General features: G+C 34.9%; 4 protein-coding genes across 4 annotated transcripts; 2 read left to right on the plus strand and 2 right to left on the minus strand.

Moving 5' to 3' along the window:
• Positions 1–2,839: 2,839 nt before the first annotated feature.
• LOC108832243 (probable polygalacturonase) lies at positions 2,840–5,238 on the plus strand. The gene is made up of 5 exons (XM_056997402.1): positions 2,840–2,987; positions 3,434–3,751; positions 3,832–3,937; positions 4,020–4,265; positions 4,361–5,238. Exons 1-5 carry the CDS (start codon positions 2,976–2,978, stop codon positions 5,017–5,019), a joined length of 1,341 nt encoding a protein of 446 aa, XP_056853382.1. The 5' UTR covers positions 2,840–2,975; the 3' UTR covers positions 5,020–5,238.
• Positions 5,239–12,056: 6,818 nt separating this feature from the next.
• LOC130502646 (two-component response regulator ARR1-like) lies at positions 12,057–15,429 on the plus strand. The gene is made up of 6 exons (XM_056997400.1): positions 12,057–12,462; positions 12,805–12,957; positions 13,054–13,509; positions 13,587–13,663; positions 13,896–14,906; positions 15,036–15,429. Exons 1-6 carry the CDS (start codon positions 12,285–12,287, stop codon positions 15,102–15,104), a joined length of 1,944 nt encoding a protein of 647 aa, XP_056853380.1. The 5' UTR covers positions 12,057–12,284; the 3' UTR covers positions 15,105–15,429.
• A 483-nt stretch (positions 15,430–15,912) lies between these two features.
• On the minus strand, positions 15,913–16,913 carry LOC108859510 (GATA transcription factor 17). Its single transcript, XM_018633418.2, has 2 exons — positions 16,539–16,913; positions 15,913–16,437 (listed from the first exon to the last, which is right to left on the minus strand). Exons 1-2 carry the CDS (start codon positions 16,716–16,718, stop codon positions 16,084–16,086), a joined length of 534 nt encoding a protein of 177 aa, XP_018488920.1. The 5' UTR covers positions 16,719–16,913; the 3' UTR covers positions 15,913–16,083.
• A 472-nt stretch (positions 16,914–17,385) lies between these two features.
• On the minus strand, positions 17,386–21,237 carry LOC130502647 (dihydrolipoyl dehydrogenase 1, chloroplastic). The gene is made up of 16 exons (XM_056997401.1): positions 20,807–21,237; positions 20,333–20,479; positions 20,057–20,191; positions 19,868–19,973; positions 19,641–19,765; positions 19,331–19,456; positions 19,146–19,226; positions 18,981–19,043; positions 18,797–18,871; positions 18,648–18,726; positions 18,467–18,567; positions 18,260–18,373; positions 18,078–18,191; positions 17,903–17,974; positions 17,751–17,780; positions 17,386–17,640 (listed from the first exon to the last, which is right to left on the minus strand). The coding sequence occupies exons 1-16, from the start codon at positions 21,125–21,127 to the stop codon at positions 17,458–17,460; spliced, it is 1,872 nt and encodes a 623-aa protein (XP_056853381.1). The 5' UTR covers positions 21,128–21,237; the 3' UTR covers positions 17,386–17,457.
• Between the last annotated feature and the right edge of the window lie 271 nt (positions 21,238–21,508).

A 21,508-nucleotide genomic window follows, 5' to 3' on the forward strand; every position in this document is an offset into this window, starting at 1 on the left:
TTAATTTTCAACTAGTTTTAGACTTATAAGCTATTCAAAATGTAGAATAGTCGTGTCGGCAAGATATGCTGGTTCAGTCGTTCAAGACAAAAACTTAGATGATGAATTTGCATAAGTAATTAGTTAAATCATATTAATATTATAACAAATAGGACAACAGTTGGTAGACGAAAGCAGATACGAGATAAATTCAAATGTGTGAACATAATAAAAAGATAAAAGTTTTTTAAAATGTGGATCATTAAAACAGCATAAGGATTACTTACTAACAAGTGATGAACTCTCTTATAAACGATTTAGTTAGCTTCTTCATGGGTTGAATTAAGCTATTAGGTGTTCCAACGACAAATTTCCAATTGGTTTTAATAATTTTTTTTACATTACGAAGTTACATTAGTGGAAGAATTCTTAAATATCATTCCAAGATCTGAGTGAATTATATATTGTCTGGTCCTTTAATGTACAAGTTAATGTTTAAATATTCGGATCAAAACAAAATCAACAATAGTAATGATCTATTCTATTAAAACAGAAGTACACTTTAAAAATACCCCTTAATTTTTAGTATTATTTACAATGATATGCCACTGATCATTTAATTAATCTTCCTATATTAATACTTGTCTTTTTCAGTTATTTAATGTGTGTTTCCTAAAAATTCTTTGTCTTTTTGGTTTAATTAATGTATTTCCAAAATCAAATTTCTATTTAATGTGGATTACTTTTTATGATTTTTTATTTTTTCTGTTTAATTAATACATTTCTAAAATCGAATTCAAAATAAAAAAAATTTGGCAACAATAATTAATAAAACCTAACTTATATTATTCATTGTTTTTTTCCTATTTTCTTATATATGTGTGTGTTTGGAAATAATTAATAAACATAGCTTTAAATATTTAACAAACATTATTTATTTTTAAACATGTAATTATATTTTTATTATTTATTAGTAATAACTAAAAATAAAAGTCACATTAAAATAATTATTTATATAATATATAAAATATTATGTCACATATATTTTTCATATAAATAATACCACAATGTAAGTTCAGTATGATAAATGTTGAAAATATAAAAATATATAACACCATATATTTTAAATAATATATACAACAATTTTATTATACATTATCATAAATTTTGATCCATAAAAAATACATTTGTACCTATATATTGGTCATATTCTAAAGTATGGATTATACAATTGGTGGGTTATAAAACAAATAAAAATTACCCAATATAAATTATAAATTATTATGTTTAAAAATGTCATATAAACAATTATTTAATCGGGTAAATTTTTAAAATATATATAATCACTTATACAGATAAATACATATTACAAATTTAGATCACATTCCTAAGTTTTTAAAACTAATTAAAATTTTCAAAAAAATCTATACTTTTTGGAATTTTTGCTAACGTGATTTAAAATACTTTCACAGTGTATACACCTTCTCTATTTTGAAAACTATTGATACAATTATACAAATTGAATATTCTGTGGAACCAAATTGTCTATATTTTTATTTTTTACAAGTTTTATAACTAATGTATCAATTTTTTAATACCATACTAACTCATATTTGTATATGTTTTTTTTACTTTTAATTTAGAAATTTATTTTCTAGATATTTTTATACATAAATCTAATTATACAAATGTTTGATTTGTTTATATGATGTCCAATAAATATTGATCATATAATTTACTTTAGAATACAAAAAACTATTTGATGTAACTAAGCACATTGATTATTTTAAATATATGATATTAGTACACACATTACAAACTATATATAATATTTAATATAAACAAAGAAAAAAAATGAAAATTAATTGCTTCATCAATATAATTAAATTAGGATCCCTTTTATAGAATTACCCTTGATTTTCCTTGGCATATTACTTTTTGTGCCATCAGTTATACTTTAGAAATTAAATTCATTAAGGGTAAAAAAGGATAAGAAAAAGAGACCATAACTACCTAATAACATATCTATAGTTATATTTATTTCCCCTGATTATATACTAACTAATTCAACTAATATTAGTCAGAACCTACGTTAAAAATACAACAACTTAATCTACCCCATCTACGATTACATCAACCAAATGAAAGACCATGCATATATAATTTATAAATTGTAAAGCCAATGCATCCACAAAATAAAAAAACCTCAAAATATACCAACAATACATTATACAAAATATATTCTATTTCTAATAAAATTAAAATATTATTAATAAATGGTCGATGGCAAAATTAAAAAAACCTAATTTCTTTACTAAAAGTTATATAAAACAGATTTTAAAAACATAACTAAAAACTAAAATAAAAAAGTAGAAGTTATCTGTTAGTCACTAATCGGGTTCCAAGTTTTAGTGATTTTTGACTTTTAAAATATTATTTTTCATAAAACTTAAGTTGGATTTATCTTAGATCATCGGGTTTACCGGTTCAATCTTGGATCCGGGTCGGGTTTCAAAACACTGAATATAAGACTTTAATTTTTAGATCGATTCTGGGTCAGATTTTTTTTTAATACGAATATTTTTAACTAATTATGTTTGGTAACTACTAAAAATATAATATGTTGTAAACTTTAGAAATAAAGTTTAAATTAATTTTTGAAATGCATATAGCACAAGTGTATAGTTGCGTACTTGACATATTTAATATAGTCACCAAAATTATATCAAATTAAATTAATAATTACAAATATAGTTACAAAAATATAAAAATAAAAATAAAAAATTTCTCCAAAAAAATTAAAACAAAAAATATACCCGCCCTTTCAAAGGGCGGGTCAAAATCTAGTTATTATTAAATACTGATTGATAGCAATTCCAACAAACAGTGCGTTAAACAAATAACACGTAATTGCCATCGGTTTCTCTTGCTTCTTCTCCTTCTCTTCATCTCCTCTGGTCTTTTCTCCTTCCTCAGGAACTTAAGTTTCTGAGTTCATGAAGATGCCAGTAAGTACGTTGCTCCCTTCTTATTGAATCCTTTTACTTTAATTTCCAAAACTCTGTAGACGAATCTCTTATGAGTTACATAGTTTTAAGTCTATGATTCTCTCATCTGCATCACTGAATCTCTGTTGTTTGGTCCAACTCCAGCAACCTCTGGTCTGTGTCATTCGTTTGAAATCGTGACCTCTCTCAGCAAAGCCAAATCTAGCAATCTCTCTTAGATTTTTGATTTTTTTTCCTCTGTTTTGTACTTAAATGTTCTGTTTCTATCTTCTTGGATCTTCACATCAGTTCTTGTCTGATATGAAAATCATATCATATTTTTAGATATAATTTTTGTTTTTTTCCGGAAATTCCTAGGTTTGACATCAAGAAAGGAAGAGAGTTCAAGTTTTTTATCTGTCAGATAACTCAATTTTCAGGATTTTTTTTTTTTTTTTGTAATGCAGGTGGCATTGGTGTGGCTACTGGCATTCACAAATCTATTATTGATCAGAGGAGAAAGCAATGATGCCATATGCAAGGATCGTTTCAAGTTAGACCCTAGACCGCACAGCGTTTCCATCCTCGAGTTTGGAGCTGTTGGAAATGGCGAGTATCTGAACACGGTTGCTTTCCAGAACGCTATTTTCTACCTCAAGTCCTTTGCCGATAAAGGCGGTGCTCAGCTCTATGTTCCGCCAGGGAAATGGCTCACGGGAAGCTTCAATCTCACCAGCCATCTCACTCTCTTCTTGGAGAAAGGAGCAACCATTCTTGCGTCCCCTGTATGATCTTTGGCTCTCAAGTTTCTTTTTTATATAGCCTTGGTTAATTTGGTAACATTGTTTCTCTTTAACATGACTAGGATCCATCGCATTGGGACATTGTCAGTTCTCTACCGTCGTATGGTCGTGGAAAGAGGTACAGAAGTTTGATCAACGGAGACAATCTACTAGACGTGGTCATCACCGGTAAAAGTCACATCATGACCCTAGTCCTAGTCTCTAACCTGACGACATTAAGACGTTTGAACTTTTTTATATTATATGGCAGGTGATAACGGAACATTTGATGGTCAGGGTGCACCTTGGTGGGAGTGGTTTGAGTCTGGAGCCTTGAACTATAGCCGACCTCATATCATCGAATTAGTCTCATCCAAAAACATCCTTATATCCAATCTAACCTTCTTGAACGCACCTTCTGTCAACATTCACCCCGTTTATTGCAGTCATGTTCATATCCGTAAAGTTTTGATCAAAACAACCATTGATTCTCCGTACGTTCTTGGAGTTGTCCCAGGTACAAAAAAAAATCATTTCGTCATGTTTTAACGTAGCGTTACTGTTTTTTAGTTGTATATAAGATAACCTCTTTTAGTGCTTTCTTTTGTGTAGACTCTTCGGACAATGTGTGCATCGAGGACTCGACGATCAACGTTGGCCACGACACGATCTCTCTCAAAAGTGGTTGGGACCAATACGGCATAAACTACAACCGTCCAACCACCAACGTCCACCTTCGTAACCTCAGCTTAAAATCTCCCACAGGCGCTGGCATCTCCTTCGGGAGCGAGATGTCAGGAGGAATCTCTGACGTCACCGTAGAGCTTCTCACCATACAAAGCTCACTCGTAGGCGTCGCCTTCAGAACCACCAGAGGCAGAGGAGGGTATATACGTAATATCACAATCTCTGGCGTCATTCTCTCCCGTGTAGACACAGCCATCGTAGCAGACGGACACACCGGGTCCCATGCGGATGATAAATACGACCGGGACGCGCTCCCTGTCGTGTCACGTATCACCATGAAGAATTTCACCGGTGACGGTATAGGACTGGCCGGAAAGTTCACCGGAATCGGAGAGTCTCCGTTCACGTCGATCTGTCTCTCGGATATTCATTTACAAACGAGTTCAGAAGCTTGGGTATGCTCCAACGTCTCTGGTTTCTCAGACGACGTAACGCCGGAGCCTTGTCAAGAGCTCATGAGCTCTCCCTCGTCTTGTTTCCCCGGTGGTGGAGATACGGCGGCTCGGTACTACTACAGTTGGTAAAAAAAAACACATGGTGGAGTTTGGTTTACGATACGATTGAATTTTCGAATTTCTTTTTGTCAATAAAAAAGTCAGAAAATTTGTTTGTTAGAGTGAGAAAGAGTAAAGAAAATAACGTTTTTGTAAGTGTTGGAGTTTCAAGAAACAGAGTTTTATGTTTGTATTATGTACAGTTTCCATGTCTTGATTCTTAATGTAATAAAAATTTCATGTTCTTTACTTGGAAGAAAGGTTCGTCTTTCAGACTTGAAACGCAAGGCAAGTTATTATCTTTTTACCTATTTGTTAATTTTTTTTAAACATGAATGTACCATTTTGATAATATATGTCGAATCAGGGTTGAAAATGCAGATCTCACATTTGGCTGCCTCCCGTATTCGGTTTCACGAGCTTAAGCTATCGAGTTGCAGCCCAGACAATGGTCAGCGTGACGACCAAAGAATTGAAACGCTGTAACGAGCAGAGGAAGAGCGGTTGCAAGTAGGTGGATACTTTGTTTTGAGTGGTCGGCACAGAAAGTAAATGACACGTGTCACAACGTAGCTGAGGCTAGCATCTTTTATTCGCTCAAGTTGGCACGGGGATCCTCTTTTGGCCGTTGACCTCCACTGTTCCTCCCCCCCCCCCCAATTCTTTTTTTATTCCACTCAACGTATTCAGTTCTGTTTTAACCCCAGTAAATATAAATAATTTAGAATACTCATTGATTTTATTTTAAGAAGTTTTGCAATCTAACATGGAACTACACATACAATATTATATCATCACAAACCAAGACACATCATCAACTTAACACACATCATCCCAAACCATGCAATGTCAAAACAATATTGGACAAAACAAAACATAGGTGCTCAACTTTCATTAGTGGACTGATAAAACGATAACAAGAGAATAACATTTATATTGCAAAGATTTTAGTGACTCGATGTTGTAACTTGGGACACTACAACTTGAATATGTGTTTCTTTAGTAAAATAAATATTGCACAGCAAAACATGAAGTTCGATATCACAATATTCTTAAAACAAAACATCCTTAAACTTATCATTTAGTGGTTGCGTCGAACAATGTTAGTCAAAACATTATCATAGTTGTGGATCATGTTTTCTCTCTACTTTAAAGTTTCAACATCCACATTTTTATTGGCCCGTACGAATTAATACTTGGTGATGCGAAATTAGTTTTAAAACCCACATGGTTAATAAGTAGGGCGGCAAAGAAACAATATTCTATTGGCACGCATGAGGAACTCTAACAAGTTTTCAGTCGTTTTATATTTTGTATAAACAGTCCGTTAATAAAAAGCTACACAAGTGTGCAATTTTTAGTGATTTTAAAGTTTTGTTTCTGCGCAGAAAAGCTGAAACATTTGTGCTCTACAAAACCTTTTTGGTGACATAGGACCTTTAGTTGATATTTGAAATATAGGTAAATATTTTTATCTTGAACATGTCTGTCTAAGCAACACTAAGCTCATCGTAAGAGTAAAAACTTTTTACAGAGAATATACGCATTATTTCTTGGGACCTTCTCTGTTTTAGCTTTTGAGGCGGTTAAATTTTGTTTTCATACTTTCCAAAAAACAAAATTATAATACTTTCAAAAAAAATCAAAATTAAAAAAACAAAATTTTGTTTTTATACTTTCAAAAAAAGTTAATCAAAAAAAATACTTTAAAAAAAATTGTTTTTATAAATTATAATCATGCATTCTTGTTTATTTATATTTTGATCATATGTAACGTAAGTAAAAAGTAAACAAAGCGATTGAAAAACTCTACGGTAACTCAATAAGCATAGATATATATACTATCGAAAAGGCAAGTACAATCTAAAGTTAGTAAGATCAATTCCTAAATTAAAATCCAAATTTTAAGCAAAAAGTAAAAATGAATTAAGATCCAAGCTCCTGTAGGAATAATATGTAGATTTTGATGATAATACGTTAGATACTTTTATTTTATCTTATAATGTTTTTTTCTTCAAGTTGCTAGTGTTGAAAGAGGGGAAACAGACGAAGACAACGATCGATGGAGTGGTCAATATATAAAGTGCGAGTGATCTTATCCCTTCACAAGGACACGTGGCGCACTGGGGAAAGCTTCTCAGTAACGTGATATAGTTGCTTTCTTTTATCATTAAAAGTCTTCTTTCATTTACTTTTTTGACATCTAAAAGTCTTTTTTCATTTATTGTTCTAAACACCATAGACAGCTAATTTAATTGATGTTACATATTAGTGGTGATGCAAGGTATAAATCGATGCATATGAAATGAGCGGTATAGTACACCCGAAAACAGCTAATTCAATTGATGTTACATATTAGTGGTGATGCAAGGTATAAATCGATGCATATGAACTGAGTGGTATGACACCCGAAAATGTCATTACTTTAAAATTACGAGACATCTCGGCAATGCTAAGCACCTGTTTAAGCAATATATTCACGGATAACTTAAACATAAAGACATATTTACATTGAGGTCGAGAAATTTATATGTATATTAAAAGACCACAAAAGAAAAAGAAATAACAATGCAAAATAAGTAATTATCTGGTAGAATAGTTACTGGTTTATGCTGTTTTTATAGTACGTAGCAGCAGAGTCGAATAGTCAGATGACTCGGATCTGATTTGTTATCTGTACTATATTAAATAGTCAATAGCATGTGCTTATATCTAATGTATGTATAGAGCTAAGCTCTTTTTTTTTTTTTTTTGCCACCTGAGATATATTATATATAGAGTAAATACAAATACAAAGAGGTCCAGAAAAGCCCAAAAAAAACAACAACACCTAAAAAACACAAAAAGTCCAAACCGACAGGCCCAAGTAAAACAGATCCAAACCCGATCCACTTCCACCGCTTCACCACGTGTGCGAAAAACGCAGCAAATCATGGGACACGTGTCTGCAGGCGCGGTTTTGTCTCTAAGGGATTGTCGGTCGCCGCCGAGATCGAAATCGAGATCTCACCGGAATCGCAAGCCAACCGCACTTCCTTCTCCATAGAGGTCGACGCTGAAAATAGACGAAGCAAACACCCACCGGATACACCGGGACTCACCATGACCACCGGATTCCATCTCCAACGACTATATCGAAGATATAGGAATCAGAGTCGATCTTACGGGCCCAAACTTCAGAGAAGCATCCATCGGTTCCACCGAGACCTCCTCCGAATTTGGCCACTCCCCACCGCGACGAAGAAACCAAGACACAGCGCGAACCCTTCTACGAAATACGAAAGCCGGCGACCGCCATCCGAGAAGAAATGGCACGGCCCCAGAGTCAATACGCCGGCGACACACGATGGAAAGACCACCGTCTCCTGGACAAATCGTAGCCGGACCACCATCAGAGAGAAAAGATGAGTAACCGGAAGCCGAGACAGAAAATAAACATAAAGAAGCTTGAGCCGGACCGGCGGTGGCTAAGGGAGTCAAACCCGCCGGCCGGAAACGGAAGATCTCACCGAAAAGCTCTAGAGAGAAGTTGGAGAAAAGAAAACTAGAGAGAGAGTTTCTGACTATTATTGATTGGTTCGTCTTAAGTCTTAACTAATATAGAGCTAAGCTCAACATGTACGTTGATTATAGAAAATGCTTAGGTGTATTTTAATCATATGCTTGAATGTGCGTCGACGTATTATTTTGTTTTATTTAATGATGTTCTACTATTTAATTACATACATATAGGCCCAGAGCCGTGCCTATGGCTTTAGTAGAAAGGCAAATGCCCCAAGCCCCTACTTTACACATTAAATTTGGGGCCCCAAATTTTTTATGCAACTAGTTTTAAAATATTTATGTCTTATAAGTTACTCATGACAAATAGTTTCCTACAAAGTTAAGTATAACTAGATTTTGACCCGCCCTTAAAAAGGGCGGGTATATTCTTTGTTGGAAAATTACTTTACGTAATAAAAATTATGATTTTTGATAAATTATATATTTTAACTTTTTATGATTTATTTTTGTTATTTTAAATATGACTAAATTTTTAAAGACTCTAGATAATTCTAATCCGTAATATTTTATTTATTGAACCCGAAGTTAAACTTATTTTACACTGATTTTTTTTTTAATTTAAATAAAATATTTTATATCTACAACACTCTCTGTATTGGAAAATTTATTTGTACGTTTCAAAATATTTTCTATAATTTTATTAAATTTAGTTTATGTGATTTAGTTTTTATTTTAGATGAAACTATTTTTTAAGAAGTTGAGATAATTCAGACACATATTATAATTTTGTTGATTATCATTTGTTATTTCAACTTGATTTTGTTTTGAGGTTTCACTTAATAAATGCTTTCAAATAATTAATAACGTGAAAGATTTTTTGGAAAGATATGGCGTAAATATTTAAGAAACAAATTTTTTAAAAAGGCTAAGAACTGAATTATTAAATACTCTTTAATGTAATTGCAAAATAATGACTTTTTATTGGTTGCAAATTATGCCGGCAAAAAATTACTTACAATATTTGTAATTAATTGGAAAAGTAAGGGTCATATTCATAAAAAGTATTCTGCTTTAATAATCTTGATTTTCATGCCTAATTGATTTTATAAACTGATAAAAAAACTGTTTATTTAGTAAAATAATTATATTAAATGAAAAATTAAGTGACAATAAATGTAACACATTTTATTTTTTATTTAAGTTATTTTTTATTTCATAAAAACATGGCTTTGAATAATGTTTTTGGTTACGTTATTTTCCACCAGTTGAAATTAAAATAAATTTTTTTACTAAATAGAACATTTAACCATATATAAAACTTAGTTATTTACATTTTGATTTTATAATTGGTACAAACTATATACTGATTAACTAATAAATAAAAATATGCACTATTATTATTATGATAATATAATTAATGATGTGTATTATCGTTAAGTTAATATAATTAATAAAATTATTAAGCTAACTGAAATATGGAAATACAATTAATGTAATACTACTATTCATGTTTCCAAACAACTTTCATTTGGAATACTATACTTGTTTCCAAACAAATCTAAAATGTACTTCAACTTTAATAATATAGATTTGTGTCTTATAATTTAATTATGTTAGTCTTTTTCTATTTAACTTTTTATAAGATTTTATATTTTATCATTATAATTCACTTTAGCATTGTTGAATTTTTTTTGCAACTTTATATCTAAAATTTATATTCTTAACTAACATAGATATGATTTTTTTGTCATCATACAATAAATACACATAAGGAATCTTAATAAATATTTTTTTATATCAAATCCTTTTTAGTTTTTTTTTTCTCAACTATGTTTCTTTCACATTTAAATCATATTTTATACATAAAATATTTTTTTTTTAAAGTTCCATTATGCTGAATATATATATTTTATAAAAATTCAGATTTACATGATAACTTTTTAAATCTTTTATAAAGGCCCCAGTTTTGAAATTGCCTTAAGCCCCACATAGTGTAGGCACGGCACTGTGTAGGCCCCATAAGACATAAGGCATGGTTTCTCACTACATAAATCGAAAGGGCAATTTAACAGTCAAATATATGCAGCTTTTCGTTTAGGCGAATTCATTTTCTTGAATTGGTAAAAGTTGGAAACTATAAAAAAGGGGAAGTAACAATAATAATGAAAAATGTGTTAAGGTTTGGGCTTCCAACTTTAGATAATGAGTTAATTAAGCTTTTCATGAATGAGCTGGATCCACGAATCAAGGGTCTTTGGACCCACTTTCTTCCCAATTATACTAACTTTCGTACCCTATATTTTCAAAGAATTGAAAACTAAACTCTTATCTTTCACTACCTAACAAAATAACCAACACGCTGAGCTAAATTCAGAAACACCAATTCATGTGCCTCATAACCTACGTGAAGCTTTATCGGATGTCCGCTTCCCGCTTCGGAATCGGAATCGGAATCTTGTGGAAGCTTACAGAATCTTGCTTCCAAAATGTTTCTAAAATTTTCTCTTTAAAAATACATTGGAAGCTTACGATTCCGTTTTGGAATCACGCTTCCCTTTTATTTTAAAACCCATTGTCATAATTCATAAAAATATAAAATCATAGTTTTTAGTTTATATAAAATCTAAATTTTAATAGTAATGGACTAAAGAGAATAGAAATATACAAATATTAAAACTAATACTATAAATTTTCTTTATGCATTGAAGTTTTTATTAAAGATATAGCACATATTCAAATATATAATGTCAATAAATTTATGAAGTTTTTAAAGTAATTAATACCATAATTTATTTTAAACTTAATTTATGTGTGTTTTTATAATTTTAATATGAAATCATTTCCAACACGTACCCGCTTCCTAAATTTTTTAAAAAACTTCGTTTCTGCGTTTCTATACGCTTCCGCTTCCACGTACCCGCTTCCGTTTCCATGTAATTACAAATGAAATTTTACAATAACATCTTAGGAAAACATTTTGAATTATAATCGATCAACAACGTAAACAAACTTCTATAGTTTCAAACAAAATAATAAATCTATAAAAATATGAAGAAAGTGTAGTATGTAAAATTACTAATATGCAGTAAAAAGAAACATATGTTTTTTCAATTGAATATATTCACATTTTAAGATCAACTTAATATAATACAAAAGATTATGAAAATAAATATCTATTCAATCCATAACTTAAAAAAAAAAGATTTCTACAAAACAAATAATTTTTACATAAAAAGACACTCAACAAAAAAAGTCTAAAACTATATAAAATTGAAATAGATTTAATTTAAACATCTTTACGTAATAGAGAAATTTCAAAAATTGTTTTTAATCAATTTTCTCCAATTTCGAACCTGAAGTATAATCGTCTAACATAAAATAACTAAATTACAAAAATTGAGTATATATAAAAGAAGAAAAGTGGATCTAAATTGAAAACGAATCAATAAAATAGTCCAAGTGTAGAGAAAGATGAAAAATAAAGGGCATGGTCAGCTTCCGCATTTACAAAAAGACATGTTTGTATGTATATTAAGACCACCATCTTTTTTTTTCTTCTATTCTTCTTACAATTTTTAATAAGGGACCCTTCTAATAATTAGAGCTATACTCTCTCTCTGAGACAAAGCCATGTCTTCTTCAACTTCCTAAGTCTCATCTCAACACTTTTTAATTTTCCTTTTCTACACAAACTTGCTTCAATCCAATCAATTTCCCTTCTTTCTCTCTTTCTTTCTGGAGTATATATTCCTTTTCATTCAAAGCCTTTTCCTTTATTTTTTTCCCGAGAGATGATGAATCCTCTTAACGGAAGAGGAGGAGGACTCGGTGGATCGAGTTCCGGTAAGAATCAAGGCGGAGAGTCAGTGGTGGAGATGTTTCCTTCGGGTCTTAGAGTTCTTGTCGTTGACGATGACCCGACTTGTCTTGTGATCTTAGAGAAGATGCTCAGGACTTGTCTTTACGAAGGTTCGGAATCACATCTTTTTCTTTGGTTCGGTTTAGTAATTTGTTTGTGTGTCTAAGTGTCTTCTTCCTCCCAATAATTATGTGTGTTGACTAACCTAAAAATAGAAACTTTTTTTAGATCATGTCTGGGGGAGTCTCTGATGTTGAGAGATCCATTGTATACAGACTTGGTTTAGGGTGTTTGAGAGTCTCTAGGCTTTGACTTGAGTGTTTGGTTTTAACTGTCAATTCAAAGGAGAGATCTTTGTTTAGTTAGGAGACTCAAAAACAGTTCTGTCTTTAGTTTGACTTTTGATGAAGAATCTCTCTCTCTCTCTGTGTTTTTTTTGTGAACCAATTCAGTAACGAAATGCAACAGAGCAGAGATGGCATTGTCTCTGCTCCGGAAGAACAAACACGGATTCGATATTGTCATCAGCGATGTTCACATGCCTGACATGGACGGCTTCAAGCTTCTTGAACACGTCGGTCTTGAGATGGACTTGCCTGTTATCAGTACGTTTGCTTTTATTCAATCCCCAAAAGTTTAAATCTTTTAATACAGCTGTTGAGAGTCCTCCTAACAAGGATTCCTTGTTTATAATAACTCAGTGATGTCTGCGGATGATTCAAAGAGTGTTGTCCTAAAAGGAGTCACGCACGGCGCGGTTGACTACCTGATCAAGCCTGTACGCATGGAGGCGCTTAAGAATATATGGCAGCACGTGGTTCGGAAGAGGAGGATCGAGTGGAGCATGCCTACTACTACACATTCCGGAAGCGTTGAGGAGACAACCGGCGAGAGGCAGCAGCAGCAGCAGCAGCAGCAGAGAGAAGCTGTTTCCGCTGATGATGATGACAACAACTCTTCCTCTGTCAACGAAGGGAATAATAACAACAACAACTGGAGGAGCAGCAGCGGCAGCAGCTCGCGGAAGCGGAAAGATGAGGAAGGTGAAGAGCAAGGTGACGAGGAAGACGCTTCCAATCTCAAGAAGCCGCGTGTTGTCTGGTCCGTTGAGTTGCATCAACAGTTTGTTGCTGCTGTTAATCAGCTCGGCGTTGAAAGTAAAGACTCAAACCCTTCTTTCACATTTGCGTTTTATTGAAATATCTCTGATTCATCTTTTATATGGCTGGCTCAGAGGCGGTTCCTAAGAAGATATTGGAGCTGATGAATGTTCCTGGTCTTACAAGGGAGAACGTAGCCAGCCACCTCCAGGTATATATTAATACTAATAAAACACATTTATAAAATTACACCAATTATATCTAAAACTACATTTATATTTTATCAAACATATTTCGGTTAAACCAAATAGTATAACAAAAACAATATAAAAGTCTAATTTCTAATATATATATATATATATATAAAGTCAACTATTTTTCTTATTTTATAAAAAAATATATTCTAAAAATAGATAAATTTAAAAAATGATTTTTTTTTGCAGAAATACAGAATATATCTAAGACGGCTTGGAGGAGTGTCACAGCACCACCAAGGAAGTTTAAACAACTCGTTTATGACGGGTCAGGACGCCAGCTTCGGTTCTCTTCCCACTCTGAACGCGTTTGATCTTCAAGCGCTAGGTCAGCTTCCTGCTCAGAGCCTTGCACAGCTTCAAGCATCTGGTCTAACCCGGCCTGCTGCGTTGGTCTCTAAGCCAGGGTTCCCTGGTGGTTCCACCACCATTGTGGACGAGAGAAGCATCTTCAGCTTCGACAACTCCAAAATGAACTTGCTCCACGGTGTCCCGACCGGTATGGAACCAAGACAGCTTGCTGGCTTACAACAACAACATGGAATGACGATTCAACAACAGATTGCCGCTGTAAGAGCAGGACATAGCCTTCGGAGGCCTCAGCAGCAAACATTCTCACGACCACAACAATCATCATCCATCAGGCAGCCGATGTTACCAAACCGTGTCTCTGAGATAAGTGGTTTCTCTTCGGGAAGGAGCAGCAGTATCCCTGAGAGCAGCAGCAGAGTGTTACCCACAAGCTATGCCAACCTCTCAACTCAACAACAGTCGCTGGCCTTCAGCAACTTCCAACAAGAACTCCCCGTGAACAGCTTCCCGCTAGCGAGTGCACCAGGCTTATTATCTCTTCGGAAACCACATTCTTCTGCTTCCGAGGTTAACAGCTCGGAAGCAGGTTTCACCACATCTAGCTACGACATGTTGTTCTCAAGTAGACAGAACGATTGGGATCTGCGGAGTATGCTTTCTTCCTCTCATCAAGACGCGTTTTCCAATTCAGAAGCCTACTCTTCTTCAAGAAACAACAACAACACTAGCCGGAACCAGCAGCAGCAGCAGCAGCAGCAGGGCATGGTCTCGCATCACCAGGTTTATGGAAACGGAGGGGGAAGCTCCCTGAAGGTGAAGTCAGAGACGATGGCGTTCCACGAGCAGTATAGTAATCAAGAAGATCTTATGAGCGCACTTCTTAAGCAGGTTTGGATTATGAGCTCTCTCTTCTTTATATAAACGCATAATCTGATCGCCAACGCACCTCACAAGCCCACGTTAGCGTTTTGGAAATGAAATATATAACATTAATATTTTGTGTTGATATATATACAGGAAGGTATTGGACCGGTTGATACCGAGTTCGACTTTGATGCGTACTCGATTGATGACATCCCGGTTTGATTGGATTAAACCGAAGGAAGGGACAACTTGGGGAGTTGTATTGTATTACTTACACGACCATCTGCTGATAACAGTAAAACCTGGTTGGAGAAATGTTGTATGATCTGATCTGCATGAAGTTTTAAAGGCAGATTATATCAGAAAATTGTTTTGTATTATTACTAATGATTTTTTTTGTTGTTGTTTATGTTAGGAGTTAATATGTTACTCTTCCTCTTGGAGATTCTATTGATCGTCATCTAAGTACAGAGGTTGTTTGTTTAGGGCTTTTGATATTCTAAACTTTTGTGATCGATGATAATAAGACGGACGTTTTCTTGTAACATATCTGGTTAGAAAAAGAATCAAGAACAATAAATAGTTTCTGGCAATGGCTCCGGACTTGCTTGGATCCATTGACGGTGGCAAGATCGTTCCCTTTATGCACAGCTCAAGACCCTATGATGTGTGTGACTCTCTCTCTCTCTGCACAGCTCAAGACACTAGAGAAGTCAACTCCTCCATAGTATTTATCTTGTGGGGCCATTCATTGATGCATCTACAAAACGGGAAAAAGATGGTAAGTAAACACTCGAACCAGACAATTTGAATTTCTTTCCAGCCAAATTCTTATAAATTTCAAATCAATGGAGCGAGGACGCCAATGGACCAAAACAAAACAAAAAGTGGTGTTGATAGAGACAAGACCAACTAAAAACCACAGAGAAATGAACCCACGCGCATCAAAAAGCGAGTGAGAATCACCACCAACTCTCGATAATGCAATGCAATGAAAGGATTAAAAATTCAAAACACCTTTTCCGTTAACTAAACTGAATTGCTCTCAATATGTAAATTCATTAACAAATGAATACATAACATTAGTGGGAACCAGAACAAAAAAAACACGACATCACTAACTATTACACATTCATACATATCTCTCCTCTATCTACTTAAATTAATTATTCCGTCAAAAAGAAACGAATTCTTCTTCGTTTTATGAATAAACATAGCCACAAGAGAGCGCCATGAGAAGCACGGCGGCTCTTTCTTCCTCTCCGAGTTTCTTCCATAGCCTCTTCTTCTCAACCGCCGATCGCTTCATCGCCGGAACTTTGAAACCTAAATCCAAATACTTGTTCACTCCTTCGATGTTACTACTACTACTGGTGAGATCATCATCACCACCTTTGTTGATGATCTTCTTCTTAGCGTTTCGATGTTCATCGAAGCTTAGATCACTATCACTGCTATTGCTTCTTCTCTTTCTCTTCTTCTCTTCTGGTTTGATTCCAAGAGCTGCTGCTTGCCTCTTCTTCCTGCTCTTGATCCCACAAGCATTGCACAACGACTGCATGCATTTTACACAAAAACAGATTCAGATTAGGACAAGACACTCAGATTAGGACAGTGATCGTGATCGAGAAAGATTGAAGTTGTGAATAAACTCACCTTAGGACCAGCAGGGCCACCGCGCCAGAGAGGAGTTCGGAGTGTTCCGCAATCAACGCAAATCCTCTTCGTATCACCACTGCTTCCACCGCCGCCGCTACTGCAGTTCTCGTTGTCAACATCTGATAACTCTCCTGCAGAGTCTACCTTCGATTTCGATTCTACTGATCCCTCTGACATCTTCGATCGGAGCGGGGTAACTTTGATGATCAAGAATGAGAGAGAGAGACGGCGAGTTGTTAGGGAGGGACAATACAAACGGAGAGGTGTTTTATAGTTAGGGAGGAAGGCGGGGGCGGAAACCCTAGTATTTCGGGTGTGGAGATTTACTTAAATGCCCTCGCGCGGGAGTTTTTATTACATGGGACCGACCAACCGACAGAACTTGCGCTAATCTGAAAGGAAAAAAACGAAAAGACGAGGGAAGTTCAAATTTAAGTTGTTCTTTTCAACCGCCGCAATTCGAATAAATAGTGGCGCACATTGTTTGCGACTTGATGAAAGAAGTTAACTTCATACTTTTTGTCGTTTTCAAAATGTAATTTATCTTTTTAGAAATCTGTATGCATTTTAACGAGAACCGCGATTTAAAAAGATGTATAATTCTAAACTTTAACGAGATTATTGGTATTTATTAAAGTTTTATTAGTTTAAATTATATAAATTAATGAGTCATAAAGAATACATTTATCTTTTATAAATTGTAAAACAACTCACCAAATCAAAAAATAATTTTTTGCTAAATTATATATTTTTCTTTTTTTACCAAATCATTTTTTATCTTCTCTCGATTACTCTAGTTATGATTACTCTAAGTTTCTAACAACTCACCAAGTCAAACCCGATGTAGCCAAACTAAATAATAGCTTTCACACGAAAACCAAAAGAAACAAAAACAAAAAAAGCATATTCGAAACAGTTAAACAAATACACGTGAAACCAAAGACAAGACTCGAGCATAAATATCCTCAACGAAAGAAGACAGGCTTGTGGATCTAACAACCAAGTCTTTACTAACCGAAGGTTGTTGTTTCTCATCATCTCTTCTCCCTCTTCTTGGATCATCCTCGTTCGTGTTTAGCTTCTTTATCTTCGCATCTCCCTAAAGTAAGTACAACCACAAATTTTCTTTCTTCAAACAAAAACCTTTTTCAGTTTCCCCTCCCCCAATAAGTTTTTGGTTTCTTTTTATACAGCCACTTTTTCACTTACTGTCCTTGTTGTTGCGTGATCCTCCTCAACCTGAAAATTGATCTTAAAGTGTTACATTCTTTGCTTTTAACAATGTGATAAAAGGGGGTCTCTGATCTCATTTGAATGCATGTTTTGGAGAAAGTTGTTAATTAGAATCTTTTGCTTTTTACCTTGGCTGCTTTGAACAGTTCGTCGAGAACCTCAGACAATGTTGGATGCGCATGAACTGCCAATTTTATGTCCTGCAGAGATAGGAGTAAACATGTAGGAAGGATCAAGAACTAGATACAAAATGGAAGTAATCAAAACATGTAACCAAGAACCGGAGTGTTGAAGATCCTCTACCTGAATGCGTGTTCCAAGAGCAATGGCATTGGATGCTTCATGGATAAGGTCAGCAGCATGCAGCCCAAAGATATGAACTCCTAGAATTTCACCGTTGTCAGGTCGGTATATCATCTGCATGATTGAACACAATGAGATCTCTTTGTTCTTTCAATAACCATAAATAATCTTCTTCCCTTTACCTTTGCTATTCCTTCTCCTTCGTTTTCAGCTAGGGCCTTTGTGTTAGCCTTGAAACTCGTCTTGGCAACACTAACTTTAAATCCTTCCTTCTCTCCTTTCTCTCTCGCTTGTGGCTGGAAAATCACAGAAACTATCTTACATTAAGCATACTGCTCATTACATTTGATTTTCTCTCCGAGTGTCTTCAGTTCATCTAGAGTAGTTACCTCTGTTAATCCCACCATGCTAATTTCAGGATGAGTAAAGCAAGCAGCTGGGATGCTTAGATGATTAAGCACATGATCTCTACCTGTGACTTGCTCAACCACTAGCAACAGAGTAAGAGCACAGAGTTAGAAAACTATTCACTGCATTTATTAGTGAAAAGGCTTTTGATAAACCATTTACCAGATATTCCTTGGGCACTGGCTGCATGTGCAAGCATGAGTTTACCATTGGCATCACCGATGCAGTACAAGTTCGGAACCTAATGAAGTAGAAAGGAATTTTAAGCATATAGACTGAATTGGGCTGGTAAGAATGTAAATAAAACTTACCAGTTTCCCATTTCCATCGATCACACGCATTCGCTCATCAACCGGAATGAAACCTCTTTGCGTCACAACATTGACCTGTGTTGAAATGATAGCTTTAGCGTTATCTTTTCTGAAGACCAAATGTACTCACAATAATGATGATACTATAATAATAGAGGGGGTGCGATTTAGTGTCATCTCATACATTTTCCAAGCCAAGACCGTTGGTGAATGGAGCTCTTCCAGTAGCAATAAGAGCAGCATCTACCTGGAGACATATAAGAAACCAACAGAGATAAACCAAATGGGTGAAAATATTCTCTTTAAAAAGACATTAGATCTCACTATCTTTGATATGACATTGTGTTACCTCCAAGGTATCCTTATGTTCTTTGGTTTTGGCATCAATAAGCTCAATCATAACTGGTTTCCCATCCTTTGCAGGAGTGATCTATACAAGAACAAATTTAAATTTCAAAGATGAGTACATAGAAACATTGACACATTGCAAAGAAAGTAGCACAATATTAGGAAAGCACAATTAAACAGGCTCACTTTGCTAGCAAAGACTCCAGTATGATAGTCAATCTGTCTAGGATTTATCAAAACCCTCTGAGCTAGCTTACTGATCTCAGGATCAAATCCAGGCATTAGCTGATCCAGTGCTTCGATAAACGTTACCTGCACAATAAAACATGCGTCCCGGTTTTGGTTAGTAACTATTGTTGTAAGGTAGCGAAAACCTAAAGAAGCGAAAATTAGAAATGACACTCTAAATTTGGATCAACAAGCCAATGATTTGTTTATAAATCCCCTTCAAGTGCTATTTTTCATATTGGCAAGCTCAATACAAAAATAATGTTACCTCACTTCCAAGTGCTGTGTAAACATCACTGAACTCAAGACCAATGTAACCACTTCCTACAATAGCAATCCAATCTGGGACAGACTCCAACTTCAAGGCATGGTCACTGGTGATTACAGTCTTTCCTGCAACACCAAATACAAAATACAAGAATTTCAAGACAAAACTGGAGGTTTTTTTTTCAGGATTGTCACCTAGCAACTCTATGTTCAAAACAAGAAACGTACCATCAACTTCAATTCCTTTGGGAACAAAAGGCACAGATCCAGTGGCAATGATTATATTTTTGGCAGTGATAATATTGTCCTTCCCGTATTTAACCTTTTGTGGGCCCTGCAGAAATACAAAAACTTCAAAAAGAGTTAGGATCCTGTCTAGTTAGTCAAAACCTGAAAGAAAAGCATGTACTAACTAACCAGAACACTTCCGAATCCAGTCAAAATGTCAACACCGAGTGCCTTCATTGAATTGGTAAGATTGTTTCGAATTTTGGTAGCCAGGTTATTAGCATGGTCTGCCACACCCTGACGATCATACCCAGCAGCTGAAACCTGGGGAACCCATAAAGTACTAGTTTATAAAACTGGTTCATTGATTGTCATCAAACTTGATCATTAAGAAAAAACTAACAAATTTATACAAGAAATGAAATAGTGTGAACCAGTAGGGAGTCGAGATGAGTTTGGTAATACCTGAAGACCAAAGGACTTCATGTGATGCTCGTTCTGGAGCTCCCGCATCCGACCACTAACAGCAAGAAGAGCTTTGGAAGGCACACAGCCTCTGTTAACGCAAGTCCCTCCAACAACATCTCCTTCAATGATGGCTGTTTTAAGTCCCTAAAATCAAATACAATTAATCCATTAAATAAAAGTGAGCAAATCGTAAAGAAACAGAGTAACTGAAACTCATCTCTGTTTTTTTTTTTAATTTTTTTCGGTTACGCAGAGAGCATGTTTTATTAAAGAACATATCTCATAACCTATATGTAAGAGATTAAGAAAGTGAAATATACGTCAAGACAATGTAATAGAAAGACCGATTCGTTTGATCAACAAAAAAAAAAGAAAGACCGATTCGTGTTCTAACTAAACAGAGTGTTGGAGTTTCACAAATGATCTTAGAGTATTTTCTTTAGCTGTTTTCGTGATAAGAAGTGAATTGACCTTTTCAACGGCGTGTAAGGCAGCTCCGTGGCCGCCAACACCAGCTCCGATGATGATCAGATCGTAATCGAAACTCTTGGGGGGAGCGCCGTTACTTGAGCTAGCAGCGGAGGAGACTTGGAATCTCCTGATGCTTGGGGTGCGAACTCGGTCACTGCGCAGAGATAAATGACTCGAAGGCGAGGAGCCAAACGCCTCACGCCGGAGTCCGCAGAACCGGAGACTCCTCGGCGTAGAAAAGGCGGAAGCGGTTGATCCGAGCACGGGGTTGGGTCTGGTAAGGGACGTCTGGGAGAAGGGGAGAGTGATAGCTGACTGCATTGTAAGTATAGAAATATAGATCCAGAGACAGAGAGAAAAATTGATGAGACAGACAGAGAGAAAGAGGCGACGTGAGAGTGTAAAATAGAAAGGAAGGCGGAGATATCAAGGCGGGTTTGTTTAACCACTTCTTTCTTTCAAACATTTGCTTTAATAGTATAGATAAAGCCCACTGGGCCCATTATAGGCCTCATAGCTTTTTCTAATTTCTCTAACCAATTTACAAAATCAAATGATGTCTCTGTCATCTGTTCTCTAACTATACTTCTAAACCTATATTCTAGATGCTACTTTGTGGTGTGTTTTCTGCTAAGATTTGTGCTGTGTTGTAATACTCGTGTATTTGTCAAAGAGTAGTAATAGTGTTCAATTTAGACGACC

Source organism: Raphanus sativus, unplaced genomic scaffold (assembly GCF_000801105.2).
Source record: "Raphanus sativus cultivar WK10039 unplaced genomic scaffold, ASM80110v3 Scaffold0630, whole genome shotgun sequence".
NCBI lineage: Eukaryota > Viridiplantae > Streptophyta > Magnoliopsida > Brassicales > Brassicaceae > Raphanus > Raphanus sativus.

Coding starts and splice junctions, on each gene's coding strand:
- LOC108832243 (XM_056997402.1), top strand. Junction 3,752..3,831: donor CAACCATTCTTGCGTCCCCT/GTATGATCTTTG, acceptor TAACATGACTAG/GATCCATCGCATTGGGACAT. Junction 4,266..4,360: donor CGTTCTTGGAGTTGTCCCAG/GTACAAAAAAAA, acceptor TCTTTTGTGTAG/ACTCTTCGGACAATGTGTGC.
- LOC130502646 (XM_056997400.1), top strand. CDS start 12,285: ATGATGAATCCTCTTAACGGAAGAGGAGGAGGACTCGGTGGATCGAGT. Junction 12,463..12,804: donor CAGGACTTGTCTTTACGAAG/GTTCGGAATCAC, acceptor GAACCAATTCAG/TAACGAAATGCAACAGAGCA. Junction 13,510..13,586: donor TAATCAGCTCGGCGTTGAAA/GTAAAGACTCAA, acceptor TGGCTGGCTCAG/AGGCGGTTCCTAAGAAGATA.
- LOC108859510 (XM_018633418.2), bottom strand. CDS start 16,718: ATGTCAGAGGGATCAGTAGAATCGAAATCGAAGGTAGACTCTGCAGGA. Junction 16,438..16,538: donor GTGGCCCTGCTGGTCCTAAG/GTGAGTTTATTC, acceptor AAATGCATGCAG/TCGTTGTGCAATGCTTGTGG.
- LOC130502647 (XM_056997401.1), bottom strand. CDS start 21,127: ATGCAGTCAGCTATCACTCTCCCCTTCTCCCAGACGTCCCTTACCAGA. Junction 18,727..18,796: donor TCGATGGAAATGGGAAACTG/GTAAGTTTTATT, acceptor CTACTTCATTAG/GTTCCGAACTTGTACTGCAT. Junction 18,374..18,466: donor GCATGGTGGGATTAACAGAG/GTAACTACTCTA, acceptor GTGATTTTCCAG/CCACAAGCGAGAGAGAAAGG.